The sequence below is a fragment of the Balaenoptera physalus genome, assembly GCF_965194825.1.
Source record: "Balaenoptera physalus genome assembly, chromosome: 8".
Taxonomy (NCBI): Eukaryota; Metazoa; Chordata; class Mammalia; order Artiodactyla; family Balaenopteridae; genus Balaenoptera; species Balaenoptera physalus.
In genome coordinates, this window is record NC_138887.1 from 20,345,950 (window position 1) to 20,358,095 (window position 12,146).

Genomic DNA, 12,146 nt, shown 5'->3' on the forward strand with positions numbered 1-12,146 from the left:
GGGCCGTGGTCGGTCAGTGCTGTCTGTCATGGGTGTGGACGTGGAGAGGGGGACACGCGTGCTGCACGTGTGCAGGGCTATCCCAGTGTGATCGTGGCCTTAGTAACTATTTCCTCTGCCATAGCTGGTTCCCTGTTGGTGCTCACCCAGGGATTTAGCAGTCATTTTCCATTCTTAGTCCAACAGTAACAGCAAAATTGGAACCAAGAAACAAACAGATCTGGTAAGAAAGGAACAGAGGGATTATTTTAGTGATGTCTCTAGAATTCCAGAAAGTTAGAATATGACAGAGGGCCATACAGTTCATCAGGATTAGTAGTAAGGAAAAACTCACAGCTGGAGCAGATTTTACCTTCTAAACATAAAAAGAAAAAAAAAAAAAAAAAAAAACCTTTCCTGCTCCCCCTGTGCCAACCAAGAACAGAGCGAGCTTAGATCAGGTTTTGCAGCGTATAGTCCTCATAACTGAAAGAGAAACACCCGAGATACACGTTTACAAGGCAGATCCAACCTTAAAACTAACGATTCCACTTTCTGTCCGGGCCTCCCCACCCAAGGCGACGTTTGAATTGCTTACAGACTTCCTGTGTGATTCTGATTCGTGTCAGAGTTTGAGAACTGTTCGTCCACAGAGCGGTCCTCAGCACTGACTACTGTAAGAATCACCTGAGTCCTCTCTCAGTGGCCACTCAGTCTGTGCTCCAGCACCTCCAGCGATGGGGGCTCACAGCCTCCCACAGCAGCCCAGCCCAGCCCAGCCCAGCTTTGGGCAGCCTGACTCTTAGACGGCTTTCGCTTGTATTGGTTCAGAAATCTCCCTTCTTATAACTTCCACCCATTCAGGCTGGTTCTACTCCTGATGTGGACGACGCCTCTCGCACTTGGCAGCACACAGGGCTTCCAGCAGCCCCTCTTCACCCACAAGTCCTTAAAACCAAAATCCTTTGATGACGTGGTTTCAGTTCTGACTCTTGCTGTAGAAAAGTAATGAATCCTGAGGAGCTCTGACACTGAAGCACCCCTTAGTCAGAAAAGCTGAAAATGTCAGATTTAGATTTTAATGTCAGTTTGAAAGTTAACAGGTTTATGTATATCACGAGGCACACGTACAATAACTTTTTTTCATCCCAGTAATGCCACGCAAAAACGAGAACCCAAAAGGAGAAAACAGACAATGCATAAAGATGTTGATTACATTATTATTTATAAAAGCAAAAACTCTAAAGCAATCTAACTTCTAAAAAATAGTGGAATATTTCAATAGCAATGTATTCCAGAGGCAGCTTGATACTGAAAAGCACCCTGGAGTCACATAGAGCTGGGTTTGAAAATCAGTTCAGCCTTGACCGGTGACTTTGGAAGAGGTGCCTAACTCCTCAGTTTCTTCACTTGTACAGTGAAGGTAACAATAGCTACTTAGAAAGGATCTGCAGTTTAGAAATGATGTTTGTGAAGAACCTGGCATACAGTAGGTTCAGTATATGTTAGATAATATCAATATTTAGGATTATTTTATTATGGTACATCCACCCACTAGAAAACCTTGAAACTAGCTATTAAACTATTAATTATGAAGTCTGTTTTGCAACTTGGGAAACTATTTTAATTACACGTTAGGTAAAAATGGATTCAATCATATATACATATTTAATATAATTTCATTAAAATATACAAGGAAAATAAAAATGATCTAATGTGGTATGAGAGGGGTGGGATTATGAATGATGTATTTCTATAAATAAAAGTATACATCTTTTAAAGGAAAAAAGTCAATGTTTCTTAACAAAAAAGAAAAAATCAGATGGCTTCACAGGTGAATTCTGTCAAGAATTTAGAGAAGAGTTAACACCAGTCCTTCTGAAACTCTTCCAAAAAACTGCAGAGGGAGGAAAACTCCCAAATTCGTTTTACGAAGCCACCATCACCCTGATACCAAAACCAGAAAAAGATATCACAAAAAAGAAAATTATAGACCAATATCACTGATGAACACAGATGCAAAAATCCTGAACAAAATACTAGCAAACAGAATCCAACAACATATTAAAAGGATCATACATCATGATCAAGTGGGATTTATCCCAGGGATACAAGGACTCTTCAATATATGCAAATCAATCAATGTGATATACCATATTAACAAATTAAGGAATAAAAACCATATGATCATCTCAATAGATGCAGAAAAAGCTTTTGACAAAATTCAACACCCATTTATGATAAAAACTCTCCAGAAAAGGGGCATAGAGGGAACCTACCTCAACATAATAAAGGCCATATATGACAAACCCACAGCAAACATCATACTCAATGGTGAAAAACTGAAAGCATTTCCACTAAGATCAGGAACAAGACAAGGATGTCCACTCTCGTCATTCTCATTCAACATAGTTTTGGAAGTCCTAGCCACGGCAATCAGAGAAGAAAAAGAAATAAAAGGAATAAAAATTGGAAAAGAAAAAGTAAAACTTTCACTGTTTGCAGATGACATGATACTATACACAGAAAATCCTAAAGATGCCACCAGAAAACTACTACAACTAATCAATGAATTTGGTAAGGTTGCAGGATACAAAATTAATGCACAGAAATCTCTGGCATTCCTATACACTAACAATGAAAAATCAGAAAGAGAAATTAAGGAAACACTCCCATTTACCACTGCAACAAAAAGAATAAAATACCGAGGAATAAACCTACCTAAGGAGGTGAAAGCCTTGTACTCAGAAAACTATAAAACACTGATGAGGGCTTCCCTGGTGGTGCAGCGGTTGAGAATCTGCCTGCCAATGCAGGGGACACGGGTTCGAGCCCTGGTCTGGGAAGATCCCACATGCCACGGAGGAACTAGGCCCGTGAGCCACAACTGCTGAGCCTGCGCGTCTGGAGCCTGTGCTCCGCAACAAGAGAGGCCACGATAGTGAGAGGCCCGCGCACCGCGATGAAGAGTGGCCCCCACTTGCCCCAACTAGAGAGAGCCCTCGCACAGAAACGAAGACCCAACACAGCCAAAAAATAAATAAATAAAATAAATAAATATTAAAAAAAAAAAAAAAACACTGATGAAAGAAATCAAAGATGACACAGAGATGGAGAAATATACTATGTTCTTGGATTGGAAGAATCAACAGTGTGAAAATGACTATACTACCCAAAGCAATCTACAGATCCAATGCAATCCCTATCAAACTACCAATGGCATTCTTCACAGAATTAGAACAAAAAATTTTACAATTTGTATGGAAACACAAAAGACCCTGAATAGCCAAAGCAATCTTGAGAAAGAAAAATGGAGCTGGAGGAATCAGGCTTCCTGACTTCAAACTATACTACAAAGCTACAGTAATCAAGACAGTATGGTCCTGACACAAAAACAGAAATATAGATCAACGGTACAGGATAGAAAGCCCAGAGGTAAACCCACACACATATGGTCACCTAATTTACGACAAAGGAGGCAAGAACATACAATGGAGAAAAGACAACCTCTTCAATAAGTGGTGCTGGGAAAACTGGACAGCTACATGTAAAAGAATGAAATTAGAACACTACCTAACACCATACACAAAAATAAACTCCAAATGGATTAAAGACCTAAATGTAAGACCAGACACTATAAAACTCTTAGAGGAAAACATAGGAAAAACACTCTTTGTTTGCACAGCAAAGGAAACCATAAACAAGACGAAAAGACATCCCTCAGAACGGGAGAAAATATTTGCAAATGAAACAACGGTCAAAGGATCAATCTCCAAAATATACAAACAGCTCATGGAGCTCAATATCAATGAAACAAACAATTCAACTAAAAAATGGGCAGAAGACCTAAATAGACATTTCTCCAAAGAAGACATACAGATGGCCAAGAGGCACATGAAAAGATGCTCAACATCACTAATTATTAGAGAAATGCAACTCAAAACTACAATGAGGTATCACCTCACACCGGTCACAATGGTCATTATCAAAAAATCTAGAAACAATAAATGCTGGAAAGGGTGTGGTGAAAAGTGAACCCTCCTGCACTGTTGGTGGGAATGTAAATTGATACAGCCACTATGGAGAACAGTATGGAGGTGCCTTAAAAAACCAAAAATAGAACTACCATATGACCCTGCAATCCCACTACTGGGCATATACCCTAAGAAAACCATAATTCAAAGAGAGACATGTACCACAATGTTCACTGCAGCACTATTTACAATAGCCAGGACATGGAACCAACCTAAATGTCCATCGACAGATGAATGGATAAAGAAGATGTGGCACATATATACAATGGAATATTACTCAGCCATAAAAAGAAACGAAATTGAGTTATTTGTAGTGAGGTGGATGGACCTAGAGTCTGTCATAGAGTGAAGTAAGTCAGAAAGAGAAAAACAAATACCATATGATAGTACATATATATGGAATCTAAAAAAAAAAAAAAAAAGGCACTGATGCACTGATGAACTTAGTGGCAGGGCAGGAATAAAGATGTAGACATAGAGAATGGACTTGAGGACATGGGGTGGGGGAGGGGGAAGCTGGGGCGAAGTGAGAGTGGCCATGGACATATATACGCTACCGAATGTAAAACAGATAGCTAGTGGAAAGCAGGTGCATAGCACAGGGAGATCAGCTCCGTGCTTTGCAATGACCTAGAGAGGTGGGATAGGGAGGCGCAAGAGGGAGGGGATATGGGGATATGTATGCATATGGCTGATTCACTTTGTTGTACAACAGAAACTAACACAGTATTGTGAAGCAATTACACTCCAATAAAGATTTTTAAAAAAAGAGAGAAAATGGATGATAGAAATGTAATTTAAAATGTCCTAAAGAATTATCCATTTTATGTTTGTTTAAGAAAATATCATTTTATATTTAAAGAAGAGACTGTAGTAAGTCTTATCTTGTGGGAGAGTTTCACATCACCATTTTGAAACTCAGGGACACCCAGGTGGTCTTTACAATCCAGAGATGGCAGCACACTACCACCCCCTGGTGGCAACACGGCTGAGGTGTAGGATCAACAGCTTGGAAGTAAAATAGCAATTTATACGCAACGTCTAAAAGGAAAGGTGTAAGTGTTCAAAACTCTGAAAAAATTCAACTTCAGCCTGTGGGCCACACAACTAACCTATATTAAATTCCATGTGGTGCATACTTATTACACAAATGTTAATTTACTTTATTGCAAATACAATTTCATAAAAATAAACCTGGTATGCATGCATCTTTAGACCTACTGGCTAGTGGGATCTGATAATTTGATGAAAGCAGTAGAGGCTGTAGCAGTAATCCAGGCAGGTACTAGTTTATTGCAAATAAAAGAAAAAGTCCAGAGCCTGCCTGAAGGAACTTGAGTCTGGGGGGCAGTTCATGCTCCCAAGCAGTTACAATATGATGAGAGAACTGCTTTGATGGGTGTGTGTACAGTGTTGAGGGAGGATTGGGGCGGGAGCCCCTAAATGGGTCTGTGGGACTCAGTGAAGCCATCACAAAGGATGGACACCAGGTCTGGCAAACACACCTGGGAGTGCATTCTGAGAAGAGAAAATAGAAAGTTATTACTGTGGAAATAGTTTACTTTTTTGTACCTTGTCAAAGTTGTTTTTGTTTTTTTCTTTCTTTTTTTTTTTTTTTTTTGCAGCTTAATGGAAGAGAAAAGCCTCATAATAAAGGAATTCGAGAAGATACCTAAGCCAGGAGTAAGTCTTAGATGATCTAGACTTTGTTAAATACAGCTGGACTGAAACATCCCTTTTGATAAATATTAATGTTTATCACACAACCATACCCTGAAACATTTGAAAGGCCCACAAATCTTAACAATGGATGGTGCTGAAAGGAATATCTGCATAACTTTTACAGTAAACATAAGTGGCGCCTATTATAGGATTTAGCTATTTGGCATCTAATTCAGGTTATGTTTAGTTGGACAATATCTGCTTTGTTTTCAGAAGAAAAAAGGGTTGGCCCTTAAAAACATTATTTTTGCTATAGCTATTACTCTCATAGCTTCCTGACTGTCTCAAGCTTATTACAAGAAATTTTTATAAAGGTGTAGCACTTATTAATTCCTTCCTAACAAACTGCCCCAAAACATAGTGGTTTAAAACAACAGCCATTTCTTATTTTCCTCAGTTTTGAACTCTTCTGGTCTGAGCTGGCTCATTTGGGGCTGGAAGGCCTAGGATGGCTTCATTCATATGTCAGCCAGTTGGGCCGCTAGTTGGTCTAAGGTCACATGTCACTGGTTACTCTCATGATGGTGGAAGGGTTTCCAGTCTCAGGAAAGAGACAGACAATCTCAAGAGAGGGCAAACCCCAACACACGCAATTGTCAAGCCTCTGCTAAAATCATTGTTGGTAACATCACATTGGTCCAAGCAAGTCGCGTGGTCACATCCAGAATCAATGGGGAGAGAAATAGGTCCTACCTCTTAATGGGAATAAGGACAAAGACATATTGCAAGGAGGCATGCAAACAAGAATAGGAGGAATTTATGTCCCATTTTTTGCAATCTATCATAGAAAGTAAATACAGAGATCATCATACTTTGCATTGCTTTCACCTTCTAAACGGTTATATTTAAAAAGTATGTTGTTGGTGGTCTAATTCCAAGGCATAGAGTAAAATGTCTTTACTCTATAAGCATAGAGTAAAATGCTATAATATATGAGTATGAATATATTGATACCTCATATTATATATTAATATAATTATGTATATATTATATACTAGTACAGAAGTATGCCTAACCATCATTTTCAACACAGATTCTGTGGGAAAAAGCATTTTGAATTTTAATTCCAGACCATAGGATCACCAATTTTACCCTCTCGCAGCCACAGTGGAGGAGGAGGAGGGTGATATGCAGAAAGGCCAGAGCAGGCTAAATGGATCCTTCCACTTAGTCATTAGTAATGTGTGGACTTTCTGAGTATAAGAAGGCTTCTCTCTCACAAGTCAAACACTCCCCAGATAATCAGTCATGGGAAACCTGTTAGGAGTCTGGGGCAGAGGGCATTTGGGGATAATGTGCCTGAGTTAGAGAAGTAGTATTAATAAGAGAGCAGGGGATTAAGGAGTGCCAAGGATAAGATATTCCAAGTATGAACTTCCTAATCTTTAATTCTCATGTGTGACTCAGGGTAACCATAAACCAGATATTCAAAGATTATTTGCATCTGGTGTTGCCAAATCACAAAGCTACTAGAAAAAAGCCTGGAAATTTTTACTAATGCTTTTTGGTATGAAATAAATATTAACTCAGAAAAAGGAAACACTTAAAATCTACATAGGAAGATAAAAAAGAGCATTATTTTAAAAATGAGTTCAAATCCAATGTAAAATGTTTAACACATGCAGTATAATTGCCATGCCTTTAATGAAGAGGTCAGAAATCATAAGTTGCATTTAACTTTGCAAGAAATCATTCATGAATCTCAAAACAAATATAATCAAAATGGTGAGTAAACTTATTTTTAATTTGATTTTTAGGGAGACAAATGTTTGCTCTGACTCTGTATAATCTGATAATTTTCATGACTTTTAAAGGAAATGGAGAAGAAGATGAGAATATTGAGAGAAAGCACTGAAGAATTACGTAAGGAAGTAATGCAGAAGAAATTAGAAATTAAAAATTTACGGGAAGATCTGACATCCAAGCAAAAGCAATTACTAAAGGAGCAGAAGGAACTAGAAGAATTGTTCGAATATCAGGTCACCTTAAAGGTATGTTACTCACAGCTCATAAATATTTAAACATTGTGCCTGCAAGGACATAAAGGTGCATGGGTATGAAGATTGACTGCAAAGGTTTGACAAAGACCGAAACACACAAACTGAAATGTTCTGCATTGTGATTGATCCCATCAAACTGAACCTGGGCTCTGGGAATTCACAAAAGACTCTGGAGTGTTTGGTAGCATCACTCTAAACTGGAGTCCTGACCTGGGGAAAAGGCCTCTCTAAACCTCACCAAGCATTTTTCAATATTGGAAATGAGTGTCACAAACACAATCACTTCCTTCAAGAGCAACCAAATGTTCTAACCTCTTCTGTATACTGTTATGACTGCATCCTTCTTTGTCTGTTTGATTCCACTTCACTTCCCTCTCACCGTGAAAGTGATGCAAGGCCTGTATTTATGTTTTAGGAGATAATTAAAATTCATTTTATTTTGAAACCTTTGTATAATAGGTCTCAAAACAATCGAAGTAACCTAGACTTATGTATTAAAATTACATCTGAGACACCTTGTCTTAGAGGACAGTTATGATTCACTTTGACCTCCTTTTCCTTAAGAGTCAGAGCAGTCGGCCAAGACGTACCCAGCTGCCACCCGGAACACAGGCACTGAGCACAGGTGGATTTACAAGGAACCCAATGAAACTAAGGCTTCATTCACATGCACGAACCACCGCCAAGGCCCTGAACCTAATTATCATTTATAACTTTTGATTCTTTTTCTTAAAAAGAGCTCCCCAGGACTTCCCTGGTGGCGCAGTGGTTAAGAATCCACCTGCCAATGCAGGGAACACGTGTTCGAGCCCTGGTCCGGGAAGATCCCACATGCCGCAGAGCAACTAAGCCCGTGTGCCATAACTACTGAGCCCGCGTGACACAACTAATGAGCCCACGTGTCTGGAGCCCGTGCTCCGCAACAAAGACAAGCCACCGCAATGAGAAGCCCGCTCACCGCAACGAAGAGTAGCCCCCGCTCGCCGCAACTAGAGCAAGCCTGTGCACAGCAACGAAGACCCAACGCAGCCATAAATAAATAAATAAATTTATAAATAAATAAATATATAATATTCAAAAAAAGAGCTCCCCAAATTGTACAAGTTTCAGTCTCACAAAACTTAGATCTGCCTCAAGACTGAGCAAGATCCCAGGGAGAAATGCGCCACACTGCAGGGATGTCTTCAACCCCCAAGCATCTGTGTTACGCCAGACCCCAAAGTCCAGTGTGATCCTCAGGCAGGAAGGGGCTCTTCCACACCCCCTGCCATGTACATAAGATTCTTGAGGTTAAAAGTGAATCTTCCGCGAATCCACAGAGCACAGTGCAAAGTGGCGTTAGACAAAACTAGCTTCTGATCTTGGCCTGGCCATTTACAAGCTGTGTGAGTTTGGGAAAATTATTTACCTTCACTTAGCCTCGGTCTTAGGCAGGGTTCCCTAGAAGCAGAGATTAAGACAAGTATTCACTGAGCGGGAGCTCTAAGGAGAATCCCATAGGGTAGTGAGGGAAACAGGATAGAGGTGGGGTTCCGAAGCCGGGCCAAAATATGGTTTCAGGAGAACCCTCCTTTCAACCTGATGCCATGAATTGCACCACAGAGGTTGTTCCACCCTGAGGCAGAGGGATGGGCTGCTGTATCTCCACACAGGAGGGGTCACAGCCTGCTCCCCTCCTCCTTCCATCCCCCATCCCCCGACAAGGCAGCTCTGCCAGCCACGGCAATCCTGTGGAGGGAACAAGCGTGAGCTGTCAGCAGCCTCTGCAACCTCTGAGGGACGGGTGCACCTCCATAAAGGGAATCTAGGCAGAGCGCCCAGAGGATGCGTTACACTCAGTTAGCTCCTCTTTAAAATGGTAACAACTATTACCATCCTGTAAGGTCATTATGAATAGTAAATGGAATAATTAAAGCACACTGCATAGTACAGGACAGATAGTAAGAATTCTACACCTTGCAGTTCTTTTCTCTTTCCTGTTTAATTTGCTTGACTGCTTCTGGTCCAAGACTACATAATTTAACATGGTTCCATTTCTTTACTAGGATGAAGTGGTCCACCATCAATCCATTCCCGTACAGATTGGAAAAGAGATAGAAAAAACAACACGCAAAAAAGTGTATGGCTTGATTTGATTTTTTACCCCTCCCAGCCCACGCTCCCCCAAGTTATGTGTGCATGCGAAAACAAGAATATTAACCACTGAACACATCAAATTACTGTTATAATTTTAGAAATATCTGCACTTGGCCTTGTCTAGGTTGTATATATCAAGTTCTTCAGGAGAATGTAGTGTAGCACATTACTGTCATTCCTAGCATTTATGTCTTAATTTTGGGACAATATTCTCTTTCCAATTTTATATCATATCTCTACGAAGAACACCAACTGACTTTAACAGGTCTGTGTATGGAATAAATTATTGGAACTGTGTAGAATTTCATGGTCTAGATATATGTTGGCCAGCCAGATGTCTAAAGCCCAAGTGACAGTAACTCTTCACTTGCCAGCTATTCACGTGTGTAAGACCCCCAAGCATTCAGAGTAGATTTGGAGGCAGAAGTCACTGAGGAATTCTCAAGGTTTAGAGGAACCAAAAAGGATAAAGATAAGTGAAGATACAAAAATCTGGAGAAGTACTATGATTGCTCTGGTGACTGATCTTAAAAGAAGAGAGAAAAGAAGAAGCAGACACTAGTAATGTTTCTAAAAGCGAAGCCCACTAGCACCAAAGTTGAGAAATTTACGTCAATTCAGGGAGGCTGGTCAGGATGAGGGTAGAATCCCAGGAGACGGTAGCAGCAGGGATCTGGGGAGAAAGTGGGGAGGCTGGACAAATTCCTGCCCTCAGTGGCACTCCGTGGAGATACCCCCTCGGTCCCACTCATCTGTGGTCTTCACCCCACTTCTGAGATCACTGAATTTATGACTAGCCCTTCTGTTGCCTGGTCAGAAAGTAAAAATAGGTAGACAGCCTGGGCTCAAAATAAGGCAAACTCATGTGTGTGTTGTGTACATATGTATATGTGTATGTATGTATCCCTCACAGAGAAATGGAAAAGAAAAAACTTGTCGTGGAATATGAACTCAAAGAGCTAAATGACTCCCTAAAGAAAGTTGAAACCAAAATTAATGCTGTAATGGAAGAAAAGGAGGACATAATAAAGGAAGTTGAAGGCAAACGAGCCTTGCTTGAAATTAAAGAACGAGAGTATAACCAGTTGGTCAAGCAATTGGAATTAACCAGAGAGAATGAAGCAACTTCACTAACTGAAAGGTTAGTTATATTAATGTGTTTCTGTCATCTAAATTTTCTTCAATTTATATTTGAGGATTCAAAACAGAATCTCAAACATTTATATTGATTCAATAAACACTTTTATAGAATTTTACATCATTTTTACCATTAATAAAAAGATATTATTAAATAAAGCATTTCAAAGTATTTCTCCATCCTTTATTCTTCACTGCCCTCAATTTCCTGTGCCCAAAACTTAAGGACACAATCTATCGTGTTTTTTTCAGTTTCTAAAACGTGGCTCTGGGAAATTATATCACTGGAGTGTGCTATAATTGAGGGATTTTTTTCCCTGAAAATTATTGTATTCTGAGGTAATCATGATTTTTTCCTAATGGGAGCAATTTTGTGGTGTTGAGTCTCCGGCATAGTGTTAATTTCCATTTTTAAGCAAAATTTCAGGGAGACTAGGAACTTCTGCCTCTGCCAATTTGCTCTTCTGTTTGGGTTTTTTTAGTGGCTGTGACTCTGACAAGAACTTGCTAACAGAATTGCTTTGGGCATTACTTACAGTTTGATTCTAGCATGAAAATAGTTCTGTATGCACCTGCTGAGCACGCTGTCTTGAAAAACATGAAGGGCAGTTGATGACAAATCACTTTCATATTCTCTTTTTACCTGGAATAGAGGGATCTTGGATCTCAATTTACGAAACTGTCTCACTGACAAGCAAAACTACCATGATGAACTTTCTCGTAAGCAGAGAGAGAAAGAGCGAGATTTTCGAAATCTAAAAAAAATGGAGCTACTCTTGAAAGTGTCCTGGGATGCACTCACTCAAACTCAAGCACTGCATCAAAGGCTTCTGTTAGAGGTGGGTGCTAAACACTACTCTCGGGTTTGTAAGCTCTGCGACGTCTTTTTGGTTTTTTTTGTTTGGTTGTTTTTTTTTTTTTTTCTTTGGGCCGCGCTGGTGCGGCTTGTGGGATCTTAGTTCCCCAGCCAGAGACTGAACTCAAGCCCTTGGCAGTGAGAGCACGGAGTCCTAACCACTGGACTGCCAGGGAATTCCCTCAGTGCTGTCTTTTTTAAGCAAAAATATTTCAAGAATTTGTTTTTGCTGTCAATAGAGAAAGAGGGAAAGGAAAAGAACAGAGAAAAGATAACTTTAAA

General features: G+C 39.9%; 1 protein-coding gene across 7 annotated transcripts in view; it reads left to right on the forward strand.

Annotated features, from left to right (window-relative positions):
* CCDC146 (coiled-coil domain containing 146) overlaps positions 1-12,146 on the forward strand; it is a 141,112-nt gene that overhangs the window by 95,885 nt on the left and 33,081 nt on the right. For all 7 annotated transcript variants that reach the window (XM_082473456.1, XM_082473459.1, XM_082473462.1 and 4 more), the window contains 5 exons: positions 5,639-5,696; positions 7,550-7,726; positions 9,781-9,854; positions 10,785-11,012; positions 11,661-11,847. In XM_082473456.1, the coding sequence (XP_082329582.1) occupies positions 5,639-5,696; positions 7,550-7,726; positions 9,781-9,854; positions 10,785-11,012; positions 11,661-11,847 (724 nt within the window). The remainder of the gene's footprint in view (positions 1-5,638; positions 5,697-7,549; positions 7,727-9,780; positions 9,855-10,784; positions 11,013-11,660; positions 11,848-12,146) is intronic.